Source organism: Equus caballus, chromosome 8 (genome assembly GCF_041296265.1).
Source record: "Equus caballus isolate H_3958 breed thoroughbred chromosome 8, TB-T2T, whole genome shotgun sequence".
Classification (NCBI taxonomy): Eukaryota; Metazoa; Chordata; class Mammalia; order Perissodactyla; family Equidae; genus Equus; species Equus caballus.
In genome coordinates, this window is record NC_091691.1 from 2,110,293 (window position 1) to 2,130,919 (window position 20,627).

A 20,627-nucleotide genomic window follows, 5' to 3' on the forward strand; every position below is an offset into this window, starting at 1 on the left:
TCAGCTAAAGGTCTCATCTCCTCACTGTGCGTACACTGCTTCCGCAAGGTATCTGACGCCCTTTTATGACGTTTAACTTTAGAACTCAACTAGTCAGGGAGGGGAGGCTGAAGATGGTTTGTCTCATCACCCATCTTCCTTCCAAATGACTCTCTCGGGGCTCCTCCTTTGGCAGGGTGCCTTCTGGGGGCTGACTGGGGGACTTCTGCTTGGCTTCTTTCGAATGATATTGGAGTTTATCTACGGAACCTGGAGCTGCCCAGCAAACAACAAGTGCCCTCTGATCATCTGCAGCCTGCACTACCTCTATTTTGCCATAAGCCTGTTCCTAGTCAGCCTTCTCACCATGCTGGCGATCTCCTTATTCACAGACCCGATTCCAGATAAACACGTAAGTGCTGCTGTTAGAGGTTCTGGGGCCAGCCTGCAGGCCCAGTGTGTCCCCGTGAGCAGGACTCAGCTCTGCTGGCCTTAGAGAATAGAATAGTGTGCATTCCTGCCTTCTCTTTGAAAAAGGGAGTCGGGGGCGGAGGTGGGGGGTGGTCAGAAATAGGCAAATGCCACAGAAAGGGCCCTGCCTTAAAAACAAAACTAAACTAAAAAGATTTTGTTTTTGTTTGTTTTTTAAAGATTGGCACCTGAGCTAACAACTGTTGCCAATCTTGTTTTTTTTTTTCCCTTTCTGACTTTTCTCCCCAAATCCCCCCAGTACATAGTTGTATATTTTAGTTGCAGGTCTTTCTAGTTGTGGCACGTGGGACACCGCCTCAATGTGGCCTGGTGAGTGGTGCCATGTCCGCGCCCAGGATCTGAACCAGCGAAAACCCTGGGCTACAGTAGCGGAGCACGCAAACTCAACCACTCGGCCACAGGGCCCCCCCTAAAAAGATTTCCAACAATCCACCAATTAGGTATTCACTTACAATGAGAAGTATGACTTTTAAAATGCAAATTTTCCTTGGAAGTGTTAAGATCACTACCTCAGTATGAATTAATGTTATCGGGGCAGTCCCAGCTGCCACCCACCCAGAGAGAATTAAGTCAACAGCAAGGAGGAGGGGACTTTAATGCTGGCAGCTGCCTGTGGCCTGCTGGGGCTGGATGCTTCTCAGCCTCTCCTTGCCCAGCATTTCCCACCAGCCAGGAGGCAGGTGTCAGTCGCCTCAGTTGAGATATTAGAAAGCCTGGGCTCAAAGAAGTCAAGTCATTTGCCTAAGGTACCAAAACTATTAAGTAGCAGGGCTGGGCTCCAACCTGGCTCCACCATGTCACCTACTTTGGCATGGCCAGTAGGCTTAGCAGGACAGGAACTTGGCAGAGCCGGAAAGCAGCAGGGAGGGTCCTGGGTGTCTGAAGTGGAGGGAGGAGCTCAGAGGGAGATGGGTCTATGAGACCATGGGCCTTTCTTGCGACTTTGCCTGGGGTCTAGGTAAAAGCCGAAGACCTGGAAGACAGCCTCAGGGTCCCCAGTTCAACCTTGGGCTTTCCTTATGGCCATGCTTTCTGCTCAGTAATTGCCATTTGATTCATTCCTCTCTCGTGCACAGAGCCCACTTGGAAGAGGGACAGAGCAGATGGGAGGACAGCCAGAGTGGTCTGGAAGGTACATGCCCCCCACACATCCCCCTGCATCAGTGACAGCAGGGAGCCTTCCCTGCTCGCAGCACCTTGAGAAGCTGGGGGTGGTGGACTTAGTTTCCTGTTGCTCAGGGTCTTAGTCAGATTGTCTGCGTTCTTTTCTGTTCTTCTCGTACTCTCAACTTTTTGATTTTGCCCCCTTCTTAGTTAGCCAGATACTTGTTCAGCATTTCCCACGTGCCTAGCAGTATGCCAGGTGCTCTGGAGAACATGGGAGGGGGAGATGAAGAGAGAAATCAGTGTTTATGGGTCAGTGTCAGTGTGCCAGGCCCTCTGCTTACCACTCTCAGAGGAGGCGGGACAGCACAGGAACCCCGGCCATCCACAGGGCGATGACAGTGCAGTCGGGAAGGCAAATGCATACATATGGCGTCCTCAGGAAGCAATGAGAGGCTAAATCCAAGCTCTGTCATTAACACAAGAGAATTTTAGTTCCAACATGTAGTCTGAGAGGTGGGGCCAGCGCGGGTCTTGGAGGAGGCTGGCTGGGGAGGGGGCTCAGCCCCGCTTGTCCACATCCCTGCTGTATGTTGCAGGGGAAGGGCACTGAGATTCAAATATACTGAGGCTGCTATAAGAGATTAAAGTCTATTCCAGGAGAGACTTGGTGGAAATGTTCACTTAGTTGTGCCTCTGCTGACCCTAACCCTTAAAAAAAAAAAAGCAGCAATTGGCTGGATTTTGTTGCTCCCCAAAGTTTCCATATATGTTTTCAGGAAGAGAAGAAAATCACAGTCCAAAAAGGAAGGAATGTTCTCCTTCTGCATCATCAAAAGCCCTGTTGAGCTTGGGCAACTGAGCTGGGCGAGGGCCAGGTAAACCAGATAAAGCCTTTCCTAGGCTGAGTTACTGCTCGTCTCAGGCGGCCAGTAGGGGCTTCTGGAGGGAAAGCAGCTCCTGGGGCTGCCCTGTCCTCATCAGGTGAGAGGCTTCCTCCTCCACCAGAAGCAGCAGCCCAGGGGTGAGGGGCAGCTTCTTCCACCCGAGGGCACAGGTTCCTGGACCCTCAGAGCTGGAAGGATCCCTGAGCATGTGGCCTCCTACCCTTTGCTTTTCAGGTGAAGGACACTGAGGCCCAGGCAGGTTATGTCACCTTTGCCACGGCCACAACTGAAATCCAGAGTTCCCGAGTGTCACCCGTTCCCTGTCCCACGTTCCTTGTGTCTTTCATTGGAGGCTAACCACCAGATTTTTTTTAGTCCATCAAGATCCTGGTGCCCAGCTTCCCGGTACCATAGGCCTGCATGACAGGGCCTTGGGTGGTGACATGCCCCTGCTCTCCCCCCAGCTCTACCGGCTCTGTTGGAGTTTACGAAACAGCCAAGAGAAAAGGGTCGATCTGGATGCAGAGACACAAAGGAAGAGACCCGCACCCCAAGCACAGCCAGGTGAGAAGGAAGATCCAGAGCCCGCAGAAGGGGTCCTGCCTCCCCAGCACCCCTGCCCCACCGTCTCCACTCCCAGAAATGCTCTTCCAGGCAGAGCCCCTGACTTTCGTTTTTCCTAAGCTGCCTTCGGGGATGTTTGGGGTTTGTTGAGGTTGAGATGCCTGTTGGACATCTACATGGAGCAGGCTGGTCTGGAGAGATCTATGTGAGAGACAGCAGCAGGAGACAAGGCCGGCCCCGGGAGGGTTGGTGCAGGGGGAGGCGGGGGAGCCAGCCAAGGGGTGAAAAACAGAAGTGTTTGCTGACCTAGAAGCTTTTGGGGGTGCAGGGGTGATCCATTGAGATAAATGCTGATGGGTGAAGAAAGATGGGGCCTGAGAACTGACCGTGGGATTTCGCCACACAGAGATCATGTCGTGCCTCGACCAGAGCAACCTGGTGGAGTGAAGTGGAGCCACATGAAAGGGGGAGGGGGCCTTACACAGGGATTCAAGAGGAGAGGATTTCTCAGAAGGGGGGCAGGAGATGGTCTGTAAGGGGGAAGGGAGGAAGCAGCCCCATCTAAGAGGGCACCAGGGGAAAGAGGTCCAGGGACAACTAGATTTCAGTCCCAGCAAGAAGAGAGAGAATGTTCCAGGAGAGGCTTGGACTCTATGGGGCCTGAGGCCCTAGAGGAAGGGTTTCAGCAGATGGGGTCAGAAAGGGAGTGTTGGGGCCACAGGGGAGGGTGACCTTAGCTTCTTGGGGCCCTGACGCAGACAGGGATAAAAGCCTAATGAGATTAGTCCTGAGTCTGGGCAGAGGGTGCTGGGGAGGCTATGAGTCTGGGGGAGGGAGGGAATGGCCTGCCTGGGGAGAAGGCAGCATTCTGGGGCCCCCGCTCCATTCATGCCAGCGAAGTTCAGAGCCCAAGGAGGCCCTGGGGCACCCTCCTGACAGCTGCAGAGGAGACCCTGGGTTGGAATGGGCTCCTTGGACTTCTGCAGGGGCGGGTGGGGAGCAGGGGAGCGGCCTCTCCTAAGCAGAGCTGCCCCACACACCTGGAGGACGCAGGGGTCCTGGGAGTTTCTCTTCTGTAAGGGGGGCGCTGGTAAACTGGCTGCCCACAGTGTGCCAGGTGCTTGTTCTTAGGGCACATCCAAATTCCTCTTCTTCCTTATTCCACTGTTGTGGGTGGATGATGATGGTGACAGTGGCCAACATTTATAGCCCATTTGGGATGTGCCAGGCACTGTCGAACTTATACCCATGTGTGATAGGTACAAATGTTATCCCCATTTTAGATGTGAGGAAACTGAGGCAGCAAACAGTAAAGTAACTTACCCTGGGCTCCATAGATAACCAGGCAGTGGTGGAGCTGGGATTTGAACGCAGGCAGTCTGACTCCAAAATGTGTACTCTTGGTCACTGGCCTGCCCACCGCCTATCACACAGCCCTTGGGCTGTAGTCAAACGATCAGTTGCCTTTTACATACAGCAGCCTCTTTGGGCCTGGCAGCTGCATGATGGTGTGACAACATGGCTATCTGAGAGAATGGGGCCAGAGAGTGCTGCTCAGGACTTCTCAGCACCACCTGCAGATAGCTGTGTCCCTGCCTTTGGGGTCTTCCAGCTGCAGCCACCCTCCTCTTGCAACAGGGGCTCCTCTGTCCCTGGCTGATGTGTTCCATCATCCCTGGTGCCGCCTCAGCCTCAGGACACAGCTGGCGTAGGGGGTGCCCAGTGGGATGAGACACTTATCACAGCGCACTGTGCTGGGAGCCCGCTCACTTTGGGACTGAGATGTGCTGTCTTGTCATCAAGGAGGGAACTGTTCCAAGGCAGAGGCTGGGGCCCACGTGGGTGTGCTGGAGCTGGCCATGGTGCTGATCTCCTGAGCAGGCCTGAGGAGAAGCCAGCACACGCTGTACTGACAGACCCGGAAGCAATGTGTCAGCTCCAGAGTTAGGCATTCTCACCAATTTGGCCTAGACAAATGAGCGTAAACTTTCCTATAATTCCTAGACTTCCTTCCTTTGCCTCCTGGAAAACACCAGTGATTCCCCTTCAAGGGCCCGGAGAGTCTTATTTTAGGCCAGGCCATGAGACTGGTACCTGCCTGGAGAAGGTACTCCCCAAGAGGTTGCCAAGGAGAGCAGTGTCTGTTTCCAGAAATCAGAGGGTTTCTTCCATCCTCTGGAGAGGAGCAACTGGGGAGGAAGATTCAGAGGAGTAGCCACTTGCCCTAAACCCATAGAGCCGTGTTCACCCATGTGCCTGTGACAGGAAGCGTGGGCACACTGGGGGCACACCAGGAAGGACCTGCTTCTATGACAGTGGAGGCCCCCTCAACACCTCTCCCGCCCCATCGAGGGATCTGGGCCTAGGTGAAGGCTCTGCTGGTGGAAGGCAAGCGTGGCCCCAGGCAGCCCCCACTCTGCCCCTGCCACACTCCCCTCGTCCCTCACCCCACTCTCCCGGGTCTCGGAGGGTGGGGTAGGTTTTCCGCATCAGGGGCTGAGACTGTTCATATTAGGAGCAAGTCTGTCAGTCTCCCTGCTGGACTCACTGCTGAGACGTGACCCCCTAGAAAGTCCTCCCCGCTGTGGCCTGTGCCTCCTGACCTTGGCCTCTTCCCTTGTTCCAGAGGTATTCAAGGAGGCGCAGAGCTGCCTCTGGAAGGCCTGGGATGTGTTCTGTGGCCTGGAGCCGCAGCCTGGCCCCAAACTGGCCCCCAAAGAGGCAGCCGTGGAGAAGATGGAACGTGGCACCACATCTGGAGGCATAAAACACAGTGTCACATCTGAAGGGACAGAACACAGTGCCACATCTGAAGGGACAGAACACAGTGCCACATCTGAAGGGACAGCACACAGTGCCAAGTGGGAAGGGACAAAGCGTTGTGACACATCACAGACGCCCTTCTGGAGAAAAGTTGCCAATATCAGCGCATTCTTCTTGATAGCGATCGTAATCCTCTGCCACATTTACTACTCCTAAAGCAGCTGGGCCCAGGGGCGTCTGGGAAGAGCAGACAGAACACAGCCGCCTCAGACTCCTCATCACTAAAGGGGGAAGGCTTTCCTACCAGGAGACCCACAGATACAGGACCAGGGATTAAACTCGTGAAAACGCTCCCTCAGTGTCACACGTCAGGTGCCACCAGCTGCAGGACATGCGTGCAGACAGGACAGAGTAAAGTCCTTTCATGATTGCAGAGACTATGCAAATGAGAACATCTGTTCCTTTACAAAATGAGTCATTTTCTCCAAATGGCTCTACTGCATAAACACTGACTTTCACTTTAAATTTAATTTTGGCTTTTTATCTCTAGATATATTTGGGATTTTTGCTTGTGTTTACTTTGATGGCCCCATTTCCTTCCAATACCCAACCTCTGTTTGCTTTGTTCTCTCCTCCTTTTCAAAGGTATGGCCCTGCTACAAAGCTGCCATGTAGTGTAAGTGTCCCTGTGACACTGCGGTTCCCACCCACAGGGGCCTTGCCTGCTGGTGGTGACCTCACAGGCCGCTGGAGCCAAAGCTGCCCGTGGGTGGAAGCTTTGGCTCCTGCCTGGACCAGTGGTGGGGCTGAGAACAGGCTTCCCCACCACTCAGCACCGTCTGGCTGCAGCCAGCCAGCACCCCCAGAGGGCAGATGGAAAGGAAACCTCCTTCCTTGCCGAGCTCTTTGCAGCCCCCACCAGTCTGTCTGCCACTGGGATGTTCTTAGAAGCTGGGTCCCAGGGTTAGAGTCCTTTTAGCGGTCAAGTATAGGCCACCCCTGGGCTGTGTGTCTGCAGGGGGTCCTGAAGCCGCTCCTTCCTCTTCCTTCTTCTCAGACCAAAATAAATGATTTGTGTCTTTAGACAAAGTTTCAGGTGCCTTGAAGTGATTTGGGGGAGGCCCAACCAGCATCAGAAAAATCACACTCTGAAGGCACACTCACATGACCAGTCCGTCATCCCCAGTTTACTCCTTCAGCTGACATTTTTGAGTGCCTGTCATGTGCCAGCCACTGCAAGGAGATAGCCTTGAACAGAGCCCATAGTGGATGGAGGAAACACGATGAAACCCTGGCGGTGACAGCCAGCATGTAGTGTGGCCTGCTGTTTCCCTGCCCGGGGTAAGTGCGTTCTCTCACTCAAGCCACAGAACCACCCTCTGTGGAAGGACTAGAATTAACCACATTTCACAAGGGAGGGGACTGAAGCTCAGCAAGGGAACTTAGGAAATAGGGAGTGGGCACAAAGCCTGAAGCAGCCCTGCCTGACACCAAGTCTACACACTGCTCCTCCACACGTTGTGTATACTGCAGGAGCGACCTGCAGAGAGCCCCGCCTAGCCTCGGAGTCAGGGAAGGCCTCCCATGACCGAAGGAGGAGGTCATTTAGCTGGATAACAGAAGGGACAACGTGTGGGAAGACACGAGGCAAGGGTGTGAGACATGTTTGGGGATGCCAAGACATGGCCTGTGTGTGGGAGAACAGTGGGCGACGGGGAGGGCAAGGTGTGCAGGCGCCTGCCCTGCAGGCCTTAGATGCTTTGGGATCCTGAGTCCCTGAGAGTTTCAGCAGGGAAGTGAGAGGATCAGATTTGCTGCCTGTGCTGGGAAGAGGACAGGGAGGCAGGAACACCCACCAGGAGACTTTCAGAGCAATGCAGGCAAGTCAGCAGTGGAGAGGAGAAGAGAAGGGAATGGCAGAACAGAAGCCAGCAGTCAGATGTAGCAAGACTTGAGTAATTAGACTTCTGAAGGAAGGGGCCGAGGGTGACTCTGGCTTGAGCATGTGGGCAAAGGTGCACCAATTCGGAGACAAGCTGCACTGGAAAAGGGCAGGCATGGGAGAGGAGCAAAGCACCGTTTGGGACAGAGAGAGTTTGAGTTGCATGAAGATACTTATTGCCATCTCAATACTAGGTCTCCTGATCCAGGAACATGGGATGTCTTTCCATTTATTAGGTCCTCTTTAATTTCTTTTAATAAGGTTTTGTTTTCAGCAATCAAGTTTTTCACTTCTTTTGTTAAATTTATTCCTAGGTATTTTATTCTTTTTGATGCTATTGTAAATGGAATTGTTTTCGTAAGTGCATTTTTGGATTGTTCTTGCTAGTGTACAGAAAACTTTTGTATATTTATCTTGTATCCTGCAACTTTACTGAACTCTTATTAGTTCTCATAGTTTTTAAGCATATTCCTTGAGGTTTTTCATATATGAGATCATGTAGTCTGCAAATAGAGATAGTTTACTTTTTTCTTTCCAATCTGGATGCCTTTTATTTCATTTTCTTGCCTAAGTGCCCTGGCTAGAACCTCCAATACAATGTCAAATGAAAGTAGTGAGAGCAGACATTCTTGTCTTGCTCCTGATCCTAGGGGACAAGCATCCTGTCTTTCACCACTGAGTATGATGTTAGCTATGAATGTTTGCAGATGTTCTTTATCATGTTGAGGAAGTTCCCCTCCACTCCTAGTTTGCTGAGAGGTTTTGGGTTTTTTTATGAATAGGTGTTAGATTTTGTCAAGTGCTTTTTTTGATCTTATATTAAGATGAGCATTGGGGCCGGCCCAGTGGCACAGCAGTTAAATGTGCACATTCCACTTTAGCAGCCCAGGGTTCACCAGTTCGGATCCCGGGTGTGGACATGGCACCACTTGTCAAGCCATGCTGTGGCAGGCGTCCCACATATAAAGTAGAGGAGGATTGGCACAGATGTTAGCTCAGGGCCAGTCTTCCTCAGCGAAAAGAGGAGGATTGGCAGCAGATGTTAGCTCAGGGCTCATCTTCCTCAAAAAAAAAAAAAAAAAAGAGCATGTGGTTTCTATCGTTTATAAGTTACATTGATTCATTTTCATATATTAAACAAACCTCGCGTTCCTGGGGTAAATCCCTGTTGATCATGGTGGATAATACTTTTTTTATGTGGCTGGATTTGGTTTGCTAATATTGGTTGACTGTTTGTGTCTATTTTCATAAACAATCTTGGTCTACAGTTTTCTTTTCTTCTGATGTCTTTGGTTTGGGTATCAGGGTAATGTTAACCTCATAGAATGAGTTGGGAAGTGTCCCCTCATCTTCTATTTTTTGGAACAGTTTGAGAAGGATTGGTATTAATTCTTGCCTGGAAACACTTAAGGGTAGACGTGAAGTTGGATAGAATGGTCCAGAACTTGGGAGAGGCTGGGACTACAGATTGAGATTTAGGGGAGAGAAGGCAGCGAGTGGGCACCTAGCTAAGAAGGGGAGGAGGACCCACAGCCAGGCAGACGAGACTGTGCGGGAGAGCGGGAGGAGAGAGAGCCTAGAACAGAGCTGTGAGAAACCCCCCACCGTGGTCACGCCGAGAAAGAGGCTTCTACGAAGGAGACCAAGAGGGCACAGCCGGAGCCTCGGGGGGAGGACCGAGACTGCTGCCCCAGGGAGCACGCACACCTGGGCCGCTGCGCGGGTCAGACACACAGAGCGCGGGGCCCCGCAGCAAGGGGACAGGGGCCCTGGGTCAGAGGTGTTGGTGAGAGGAGAGGGGTGGAGCCAGCCTGCTCTGGGGGGGGATGTGAGGGAGTGGAGCCCCTCAGCCCCTCTTCTCCTAGAGGAGACAAGGTTACCTCTTTGGGGCCTTGTTCGAGAATGAGCTTTAAGAAACCCCAGCGGGCCCAGCCGCCAGTGCCTTCCAGAACAAGAGGGCCTACTTGCTAATCCTCCAATTCCAGAGACAAACTTCTCTGCGTGTCTTCTAGGAAAGTGAAGGCCCGAGTCACTGGGAGGACAGCAAGAGGGCGCTCACTCGGGGATCCTGGTTCTGCTGATCATGTTTACTCTGGGAGGAGCAGGCATCCCAGGAGCGGGGAGGTTCTGGCCCACAGGAAGTATGGCTGCCGGTGGGTGCTGTCATGAAAGAAACCTCGTTCGAGGCGGGAAGCCTCAAAGAGCTCCCCTGAAACTGAGCTCCACTCCTGCAGCTTCTCTAGCCGAGGTCAGAGCTGGCTCAAGAACCGTCACCCAGCCAGACCAGGCAGGGACGGGGGAGACAAGGAGACCCCACACACACCCTGGGTTCTCCTCCCCACCCGGCCAAGCTCTCCACCCTCCTTGGCCAGTGTCGCTGCGGGGAGAAGAGAGGCAGCTGGAGGCACAGGAGGAAGGCTTGCCCAAGGGCCACCCTCATGCCCTGTAGAGAGCAGGGGGTGGGCCAGCAGTGTAGCCGCCTCAGGTGACTCCTGCTCTGGAGAGGAAGGCAGCTGTTGGGGGAAGACCTTCAGGAGTACTGTCCCTGTCCTGAGCGCTCATCTCTACGGGTGCTGCTTACAACTAGCAAGAGCCCACATGGGGTGGCACCTTTCACCTCCCTTCCTGCCACCCAGTGTGAGAAGGGAGCAGACCTGCTGAGCAGGGCCATGCCCCACCACACTCCAAGGGCCTGGTCACGAGAGTGTCCAAAGCTTGCGTGGTGCCTGGTTCAGCTGCGTTCCCTCCGCCAACCCAACTCCCTGCCTATCCCCCCACACCCCCCTCCCCACCCCCGCCACCTCCATGGAGGGCCCAGCCCTGCTCACTACCTTCTTGGCCCAGCAGAGAGCAAGGACGCCTCCTGCGCATCCCTGGGCCCTGGATTCAGCCCGTGCTGGCTCGCCTGGCCTGGCCTTTCCCTTTTGGCAGGTGAGGGGAGGTGTGACCATGTCCCAGGAACAGAAAGTGCCTTTCAGACCCAAGATAAAGAGATTCAGCCCTTTTATTCAGGCATGGCACCTATCAGGGCTGGCCTGATAAGATGCTCAAGGTTTCCACTCGACAACTTTGATGGCGACCAGGGCTGCCCTCCGCACAGCCTCATTGTCATTCTTCTCAAGGGCACGGAAGTTGGGCACGTGGGCCTGCAGGAACCTGCGGCCCTCAGGGGCCTCGGCCAGCATGGTGAGGGCCTTGATGGCGTTCAGGCGGGCCTTGCTCAAGGGTGAGAAGAGCAGCCCCAGGAGCGGGGTGATGGCTTCTGCGTCCAGGGCTGCGTACTTCCCTGCGGGCCACCAACATCAAGGGTTCCTGACGGGCCCTCTGCCCCTTTTCCTCTGCACTCCGCCCCCCCACCTCCAGCCTGCGCGTTTTGGGGAGGTGCCACCTTTACCAGGCTCCCTCCCTCACCCTTGCACCTGCCTCTGCCTCAGCCTAGGCCAGGCCCCATCATCTCCTGCCCCTCCAGGCCCTTCACTGGCTTCTCTGCAACCACCTGGCGCCTGTCCTCACAAGGCAACACAAATGGTCTCTTAAAAATTAACATGTAATTATTCAAATATTTCCTGAGCACCTGCTCTGCACCAGGCACAAAACACACCTAGGTCTCGCCTTCATGGTGTTACAGTCTAGTGGGGGACACGGACATTAATGTGTAAAGGAGACACCCCACGTAACCCTTTGCTGCCCTCCCCACCACCTCATCTGCTAAAAGGCCACATGGCTGGCCCTGCCCCTGCCCTTCCTGCACTGAGCACTCTTCTCTTTGCTGCTGAGGCCTGTCCAGCCCCTCTCTGCCCTGCTGACTCCCATGGCCTCTGGGTCACCACCCATGCCCCTCCCAGAGGAGGCTCTGCCCCGTCTGGGGCCCACTGCGCGCTGTGCCTCTTCCCCATACACTCGCCACTCTGCCACTCCCACCAAACCGTAGACACCCGAGGCTGAGATGTCTGGGTCCCGGCTGCCCAGGGCAGGGCCTGGCACGAGGCAGAACTGTGGGGACCCTTGGCTGGAGTGATAGCTCTGGAAAAATGTGGCCTCACATCCATGGGTTCCAGCTGTGGCCCGGCCCCCCTGTGAGCCCTCCAAGAGATCCCATAGGAAACCCAGGCAGAGACACTGCACTGAGGACACCCATGAGACAAACACGCACGAGGAGCCCCAGCCTGGTGGTCAGCATCCTGACTGCACCATCGAATGGGGGCTTTGGACTCTGGGAAGGCCCCAACCTCTCCCACTCTGGTGTGTCTCAGATTCCACCGGGGGGGGTGGCGTGGGAGGACCCCACTTTGGGGGGCTTTGCAGCATGCTGATTGAGAATCAGAGGCCCAGACAGTCCTCCATGGAACGCCAAAGAAGCACAGGGCATAGGGCTGGTGCAGGCAAGTGTGGGCCTTGGGGAAAGTTGGGCAGCTTCCAGAGGTCACAGTGGGATGGCCTGTCCCGGTCCCTCCCATTAGCCCAGGGTAGGGGCTAGGGGCTGGGGAGAGCATCTTACACTCTTCTGTGACCCTCCCTCCACTAAGAACAGTAATTTCTTTCCTTTTTTTTCGCTCAGGAAGATTCACCCTGAGCTAACGTCTGTTGCCAATACTCTTTTTGCTTGAGGAAGATTGGCCCTGAGCTAACATCTGTGCCAGTCTTCCTCTATTTTGTATGTGGGTCGCCACCACAGTGTGGCTTGATGAGTTGTGTAGGTCCCTACCCGGGAACCAAACCCAGGCTGCCGAAGTGGAGCACACTGAATTTAACCACTAGGCCACAGGGACTGCCCCAAGAAAAGTCATTTCGATCAAGAAACACCATAGATGCGAGGGCTCCAGTGTTTGCTTAGACCTCCTGATAACTGAATCATGAATGTCAAACTAATCAATCCCAGAATCATGGGAATTCCAGGCCTAAGGAAGAGCCTGGCAGGAAGGGACAGAGGTCCTAATGCAAGTGACCATGGAGTGGCCACGGGCAGGCGGCCTGCTGTGGCCAGCAAGAAGAGGGAGAGCAGAGGATCAGACCCAGCTTGAAGCCGTCTCAATAACAGGCCAAGAGGAGTATTATGGAGGGGCAGGGGGCGGTCAATACTCAAATTCACTGGGACAGCTGGCATCCTGGGGGGTTGCAGTGACCCCCGGAATCAGCTCCAACACCTGCACGAGGGACACCCTGCCCGCGCGGACATGCCCAGCCTGCAGGCCGCCTCACCTTCAGTGGTCACCGTGGCGTACATGAGGGCCCCGGCAGCGTTGGCCTGCACCTCCTTCACCTTGTCTTTCAGCAGATGCACCAGGATGGGGATGACGTCATACTGCCATATCTGCTTCTTGCCCTCCAGAGGGATGCTGGGCCAGAGAAGGGACAGCTGGGTGGCTCTGCTTTGGGGGAGGAGTGGGGCAGGATCCAGGGGAACACCAGAGGAAAGGACTCGTGTTGGGACCATCCCTGGCGGTCTGGGCCTGACCGGGGCTAGGTGCCAGGGTGCAGGGGAGCACTGGTGTGAGGTTTGGGCCTCACCTCTGTGCTCAGACGACCTGAGAGCACAGATTGGGGCCACTGAAGGTCAGATCACCCAGGAGCCAGGGGACAGTGGAGCCTCGTCCTAAGGTATTACTTGGAGAAGAAACTAGACGTGTTCCCTCTGGCCCCAAAATGGGGAGGAGCAAGACCCAGGGGCACGAACCACAGGGAGACTCGTTTTGACTCCATGTAAGAGTCTGAGCTGCCAGGGATGGGCTAAGCCATGCAAAGAGCAGCAAGCTGCTGGGGGGATGCTGGTGAGGAGCCACCTCAGGCGAGGTGACTTTCTAGGTCACTACCAGTCCTGGCATTGCATGAAGCTGTGAAAATGAAAGTGGTGGATGCCCCAAGATTTCCTGAAACTGTGAGAGGTTCGATACTGTGCCCCAAAAGAGAAGGGTTCCTTGAGCTGGGAAATGCTGCCCACGGGGCCTCCGGGAGCATCACAGTGTGTTTGTCCTGCAGCAAAGGACCCTGAGTCACTTAGTTATTTGAATCAACCTTTCCCAAACTCCACCACCCACAGAACCCTCTTAATAATATCTCAAAAGACACGGCTGTCTTGTGTCCTGGGAACCCAGTTTGGGAAGCACGGGGATGGCCAGCCACTAGCTCTGACCTTGCAAGGCGGCTGAGCTTGGAGGACCGCGGGCCTTCACCCTCAGGAAACTGACCAGAGATGCAGAGTCCTGGGCCCCACCTCCAGAGGTCCCACGCCCGTGCATTCCCGCAGCCAGCACTGCGGGCATCTGGTCCCTGGGGCCTGGGCCCCGGACCCTGCAGCAGGGGCAGGGTTGCCCCACCTCGGCACTGCTGACATTTCGGGCCAGATGACTCTTTGCGGTGGGGAGTGTCCCGTGCATTGTGGGAGGTCGAGCAGCATCCCTGGCCTCTACCCTCTCCATGCCAGGGGTAGCCCCTCACCTCCAAGTTGGAACAACCACAAATGTTTCTGCATGGTGCTTCATGTCTCTCGGGGGCCAAACGGCCCCATTTTGAACCTCTGGTGTCGAGCAGCAAGCAGAGCAAAGCCCTGTCTTCAGGAGCTCCCCTTGGGGATGACACACAGGACAGCAGAGAATGGGGAAAGCACAGGCGGGCTGGGGGAGGCTGCCAGGGGCAAGGCCACCGATTTATAGAGATGGCGTGGTCCTCGGCAGCCTCACTGGAAAGAGACCTCTGAGCAAGGACCTGATGAGGGTCCGTCTGGGCCGGGCCCTGGAATCTGCGTGTTCACAACCTCCCGGGATCAGCGGCCCCACTTGCAGAAACGCAGGCCCCGGTCTCTAGTGAGGATCCCAGACGGAAGGAAAACCAGGACTGGGGGAAGCTGGAGGTGGCAGGACAAAGGGAGGCAGCCACAGCTCAGGCAGGGGCCCATCCTCGGGAAGCGGGCTGTGGCCCTCGCAGCTCTGAGGCTGCATGCTTCCTGAGGGCGCAGGCCAGGATTTAGACTGTGACCACGGGTGCCCCGGATCTGTCTCCTTGCCTGTAAAGGGAGAGGATCACCCTCCTTGGAGGGGTGTCTGAATGTGCAGCTTGTAGACAACGCCTGGCACACACTGAGCGCTGAGTGACCACTATGACCACAGCTGTGCTGCCGCACTTGCCCTCCTCATGGGGAGGGGGTGACCAACCGTCTCGTTTCACTGAGGACTGGGGGTTTCCTGGGGTACAGGACTGTCCGTGCTAAGCCCAGGGCACTCTCAGGCTGCCAGACATCGATCACCCCAGTGGAGAGGGTCTGCTCCCCCCAGGGCACAAGCAGGAGAGGAGCAGACACCGGGTGTACACCCTGGAGCTCCAGGCAGCTGGCAGGATGAAGCCCCACTGCTGACTTGCTGCGGGGCCAAGGGTGACTCGTTTGCCTTCTCTGAGCCTCAGCAGTGGCCCCAGGGCTGGCCACTCCCGCCCTACCCTCTCCGTCCCCATAGCACAGCCAGGCCTAACCTGATGGCCACGAGCGTGCGGGCGGCTTTGCTGCGGATGTTGTTGTTGGTGCTGAGGAGCTTCTCCTTCAGGAAGGGCACCAGGCGGCTGTCCAGCGCCTCAGTGGCATCCTCCATCAGGCAGGCCGCCAGCGTGTCCAGGAGGAGCTCCTGGATATTTTCTTCCTCCCTCTGCAGCTTCCACACCAGTGCGGGGATCAGGCCACTGTTGACAATGCCCTGCGCCCCTGCAGGACAGGAAAGGACAGTGAGGGTGGGACAGCCACCCCCCACCCATTCAGGAGCGAGGAGAGTCCTCAGAGCCAGAGGAGGGGCGTTGACAAGACAAATTACAAGAGCCCCCCGGCCCCAGCTGCCAGGCAGGGGGCCTGAGCAACCACCAGGAGGCTGTGGCTGACAAGCTGGGGTGGGAACCACGAGGCCTCAAAGGACCCCAAAAGGTGCCAGCCCTTGGTCACCTGTGACTGGGGAGCATCTGTCTTAAACAGGCGCTCAGTGGCCTGGGAAGCAGCAGCCACTCCTTGGAGCAGAGCAGCTCACCCCCGGGGCTCGGGCACTGGAGAAGCCTCCCTCCCTTCCCCACCCAGCCCCAGAGGGGGCTCGGGGAGGGGGGAACAGCCAAGCCCCTCCTTCCCACCCGCAACATCTCCAAGCTGCCAGAGACAGCCGATCAGTGTGGCGGGCCCTTAGGGAGAGGAAGAAGAGCTTGGAATCGGGTCTGAGGCAGAAGATTTGGAGTGAACTGGCCAGCATCTTATACACCAAAAAGAGCTGTACCCCCAACCCAAGGTGACAGGAAATCCACAGACTCTGGCCAAGGCGTCTGCAGGAGACTGGTGCCCTGCAGGAAGGGGAGCTCCACGTGGCACGGCCCAGGCGCAGGGGCTGGAGAAGCGCAGTGTGGTGGGCCTACGCCATGGACCAGTTCCTCCTCACTCCCTCCAGCTCTCCTCCCTCCTGGGGAATGTCTGGTGGGCTGCCTGGAGGAGGACTCAGAACCGGCCCCTGGCACCCCGGGGGTCCAGCCCGAGTGAGCCCGGAACTGCTCGCAGAGCAACCCTCCTGGGAAGGGAGCAGGCACCAACAGGGAGGGTGGCCCTTCCCCATGGCATGCAGGTAACCAGCCACAACTGCCCTATAGCCCGCCATCTCCCTGCCTCCCTAGCAGCCACACCGCCCGCTGCGAAGCCATTGACAGCCCCACAGAGATGGCCACCGCAAACACCTCTCTCTTCAGCCCTCCCCGGCTAAACCCTCTAATTTACTCTAGAGAGACAAATAAACAGGTTAATTAGCCTAAAGGTCTCTGAGTGCCAATTAGCACCAGGGATTTCCTCTTTGAAGCCACCACCCCAGCCTTCCCCTCTTCCTCCCTGAGGACATCAGGTGGCAGGAGCCCAGGCGAGGCGGCTGGAGAGGCAGGGTCCAGAGCCTCCCGCTGCCCTGGCCAGCTTCTTCCTGGGCAGAGCAGACAGCTCTCCCCATTTGTTCCCAGGGCACTCACGATACAGGAAGAGTATCTCCTGTGGCTTCAAGAGTATTGGGCTTTTTAAGATTTAATACACGTAGATTTCAAAAAAAGCCTAGGTTGGAATCCTGAATGGATCCAGCCGTGTGACCTCGGACAAGTCGCTTAACCCCTCTAAAGCTGGTTTCCTCATCATTAACACAAGCCTCCCTGGCAGGGGTTGGGCGGCATCAGTGGAGTACTGGGTGGGAGAGTGCTCCGAGTAAGCGACTGTCACTGTGTGCCCAGAACGTCTGGACCTAGCACAGCAAGAGTCTCCTGAATTCCCCAACACTGAGTCCCAGCTCCAAGCAAGGGTTGGGACATGGCGGGACACAAAGACAAGAGCTGCAGTCCCCGCCTGCAGGAGCACCTCCCGGTGGCCCCACAGGCCGCCTCCCCTGGGGGCCTGAGCCTCTCTGCCCCTCGCCCTGTCCTCCAGCTGGCCCATGGCCACACTGCGCGCCCCGGCCTCCTGCTCCCCCTTCGCTTCCACCACCCAGCCGGCCGACCCCTCCCCAGCTCACAGTGGAGAGGTGACAGTCGGACCTTCCAAGAAGGATCCTGCTGGCTGATGGAGGGATAATGATCCTGACGGGGGACACCTGAGCAAAAGCCCGGAATTTGTGCATCATCAAATCGGGGCTTTGTTGTGTCCTCACTTGCACCTGGGTCTGGGCCTCCTCGGAACGCCTAGGGAGAGGGCTGCTGCTGGAGCCACAGGGCAGCAGAGGCTGCGGGAGGGCGGAAGGAGGGACTCACGTCAGAAAGTCCAAGTGTTGGAGGTGATCAACTCCACTGCTCTCCCTCTTGAAGAGGATACTGAGGCCCAGAGAGGCTACTCAAGTGCCCCAGGTCCCACAGCAGACCGGGGCAAGACTAGGGCCCTTAGCTCCCCGGGTTCTGTTTCCCAGGCATTTGTCTTGGGCCTCTGCTCCTAGAAATGCAGAGCACTGGGACATGGGTTCATTTTGAGACAGAGGGAGAAGATTAAAAATAAAACGCGTGCCGGGTGTGCCTCTCTGCTCGTTCACTTTGCTTCTTTTCAGCTAAAAGGAGAGTCGCAGGCCTGGCTATTTATAACTAACCCAGATCTGCAATGGCTTGTTCAAGTTGGGGAGGGGGAGTGCACAGACCCCAAGGAAACAAACTAGAGAAACCCCTGGCCTGGCCACAGCCGGGGAATCGGCCGGTGGGGGGTTGGGTTGGGGGAGCAGGGGAGGTGGGGCACAGAGAAGAGTCAGCCAGGAGGGGACCGTCCAGAGGTCCTGAGATGAGCGAGACCACCCCCACCCTTGGGAAGTAGGGGGACGAGTGGGAGAGTCAGTGGGGACCGGTCACTCCAGCACAGGTTGACATGTGTAGATGAGGAAACCCAGGGCCCTCGGGGCTCTGTCTGTACGGGAAGGGAGGCCAGAGGAGCGTGGGGCAGGGGGCAGAGGCAGGAGGCACGGCGGTGTTTGGGGAGGGCCCTCAGTCCAGCGATGCAGTGCGGCCGGTGAGCCAGGACGGGTTGGTTGATGAGCCAGAAGCTCTGCTGGGATTGAGGGGTCACTAAGCCCATGGCATGGAAGCCCCTGTGCTTGAGGTTTGGTCATTTCCTAGGGGTGGGGTTGACACCACCCCAAGGAGCCACTCCTCAGCCAGCTGTCCCCCCTGGGTTGGTGAGGTGCTGGGCGGGTTCAATGAGCAGGGCCCCCTTCCTCTTTCTACCTCAGAGCCCAGCTCTCGTCTCCCAGTCCCGTTCTCCGGGCCAGTGAGGACTGAGGATGGAGCGCCGGCCCGGCCCCGGGGACCACGTAGCCATGCTTGGTGCCCTGGGCCCACTGCGCCTCATTGGACCCACCTGTCCAGCTTTAGCCTCCTGCAGGCCCCACGCCCTGAATTCCTGGCACACTTACCCCCAGCTCATGCCTACCTTTGTTCGAGGGGACACTTCTCTGTCCTCAGCTTACTCGGCCTCCCAATATCATGTGACACGGCTGACTGTCTTCCTTCTAGGGACACTCCCGCGGCTCAGGGACCCTCCACTCCCTGGTTTCCCAGCCACCTCTCCGACTGCTCCTCCATCTGCTTAGCAAGTGCCATCCCTTCCTCCAGTGTCTCCTCTCATGTGGGCCCGCTCCTTGGTCCCCACCCTCCCCACTCTTCCACCCTGCCAGGGCCAGCTCAGCGCCGCCCAGCCATCTCCTGACACACGCGGTCGCTGGTGATCCCGTGGCCCTTTACTGAACTGGGCCTCGCGGCCTGCCCTCTCTGCTTGCTTCTCTTCTCCGGGCTGACGAGTGCACGTCTGTTATTTGATTCTGCGTCCCCGGACACCACACACTGTGGGACCACGCCGGCCTAAACATGAAACAGCAACTCGCCGTGCTTCCTCTCAAATGTAAAAAGCTAGTCTTAAATCTCTCCAGTGGTTCTCAGGCCAACGTCCCCAACACTACACGAGGGCCGCAGGCCCGGCGTGCCTGTCCCCAGCCCCGCTCCAGCCTCGTGTTTTGGCATCTTCACATGCCGCCCGGCTCCAGCCACACTGGTCTTTCCCAGGTTCTTCCAGGCCTCATGCTCCTTCCACTCAGCGCCTTCCCGCCCTGGAATGTGCTTCTCTCCTGCCCCAAGTCACAGGCCACGTCCTTCCTGCTGTCCCGGTGGCTGGTTCTGCCCCCGCCACGTGACCCCAGAGCCCTGGTGGGTCTCTTCCATCAGGCCTCACACAATCCTAATGGTGAAATATTGTTCTGCCGTCTGCCCTGCCCCGCAGACAGGGGCGTCTAGCGGGCAGCGTCAGGTCTGTCTGAACCCTAGACCTGTGCCCAGCACAGAGAAGGCCGTCAGGAAATGATTGCCGTGTAAGGGACTACACCCATTGGTTGATGCCAAGTGACCTCTCACTTCGAGGTGGCCACCAGGATCAGGTGACAGGGCAGCAGCCAGCCCCATTAGGCCCCTCCGTGGGCTAGCCTCTGATCTTGTGCCTGGACTGCTGTTGGGGGTCATCCTACGTTTGCATATAGTTTGCCCCTGCAAACGGCTCAATTCGGACCCCTGATCCCCCAAGGGAACTGCCCTCGCCCTCTCTGAATATGTGCCAATGTGCATTTCCCTGAGGGTTGCCCTCGAGGGATAGCCTCGTATCCTCCCCTTTTGACAGAAGAGGAAACTGAGACTCAGCCAGGTGAAATAAGTCACCCAAGGGTATCCAGGTGACGGCAGCAGAGCTGGGCCTGCGCTTCACCGCCAGCCGCCTCTCACCTCTGACCCACTGCAGGGCAGGGCCTGCACTCCTCGTCTTCCTGGTGTCACAGCTGTTGGCCGCTGTGTGGTCCTCTGGGCAGAGTCCAGCCTCAGCCAGCCTGGCAGTGTGGAGGGCATTTACACACAGAAGCCCCTCAACTGCTGGCCCCCTCCAGAGAGCACTGTGCCAGGTCTGAGGTCGCCTCAGGATGCCCATCCCCAGCATCTTCCCTGTCCCTGACAGTTGAGGCAGCACCTTCCCAGGTGGGGGGACGTTGCAAGTGGTCTCCATTTCACAGCAGAGGACACATTCTCAGAGACGTTATGGGATGACGAGATGTCACAGCGTCCAGCTGGCAGAGCTGGACTCCCGCCCCTGGCTTCTGACCACAGACCTGGGCTGGGGCCACCACCCCAACTGCCTCTGCCGATGGTCAGTTCCAGTGCTCCTGCTTGCCAGTGGGGTGATCCTTGTAACGTGACCACGATGGTGCAAAGTGATAAGAAGGCGTCAGCCGGGAGCACCTGCATTTTGCTAGGATGCTCTAGGACGCACAAAGCTTCAGGTTACAGCGATGGGAAAGACAGAGAGTGGCATTAATGTCTGGCTCTCTGGCCTGAGTCCTTTAAGCATAGGAGTTTCTGGCTCTGAGGCCCACAGATGGGCTCCCCCTGAAACTGGAAGCAGAATTTGA

At 56.6% G+C, this 20,627-nt stretch overlaps 2 protein-coding genes across 9 annotated transcripts in view; one reads left to right on the forward strand and one right to left on the reverse strand.

Annotated features, from left to right (window-relative positions):
• LOC100052724 (sodium/glucose cotransporter 1) overlaps positions 1-6,878 on the forward strand; it is a 99,467-nt gene extending 92,589 nt beyond the window's left edge. For all 5 annotated transcript variants that reach the window (XM_070276011.1, XM_005612352.4, XM_014742129.3 and 2 more), the window contains 3 exons: positions 176-391; positions 2,927-3,026; positions 5,653-6,878. In XM_070276011.1, coding sequence (XP_070132112.1) covers positions 176-391; positions 2,927-3,026; positions 5,653-6,005 — 669 coding nt within the window. In that variant the 3' untranslated portion in view covers positions 6,006-6,878. The remainder of the gene's footprint in view (positions 1-175; positions 392-2,926; positions 3,027-5,652) is intronic.
• Positions 1-20,627, reverse strand: part of RSPH14 (radial spoke head 14 homolog) — a 94,738-nt gene that overhangs the window by 2,715 nt on the left and 71,396 nt on the right. The window contains exons 5-7 of one of the 4 annotated variants that reach the window (XM_070276023.1): positions 15,193-15,418; positions 12,931-13,067; positions 1,920-2,044 (exon numbers count right to left, since the gene is read on the reverse strand). In XM_070276023.1, coding sequence (XP_070132124.1) covers positions 1,920-2,044; positions 12,931-13,067; positions 15,193-15,418 — 488 coding nt within the window. Of the gene's footprint in view, positions 1-1,733; positions 2,045-10,717; positions 11,018-12,930; positions 13,098-15,192; positions 15,419-20,627 lie in introns of those variants that run through there. The other 3 variants (XM_070276024.1, XM_001914722.5, XM_023646690.2) reach the window with 3 other exon arrangements.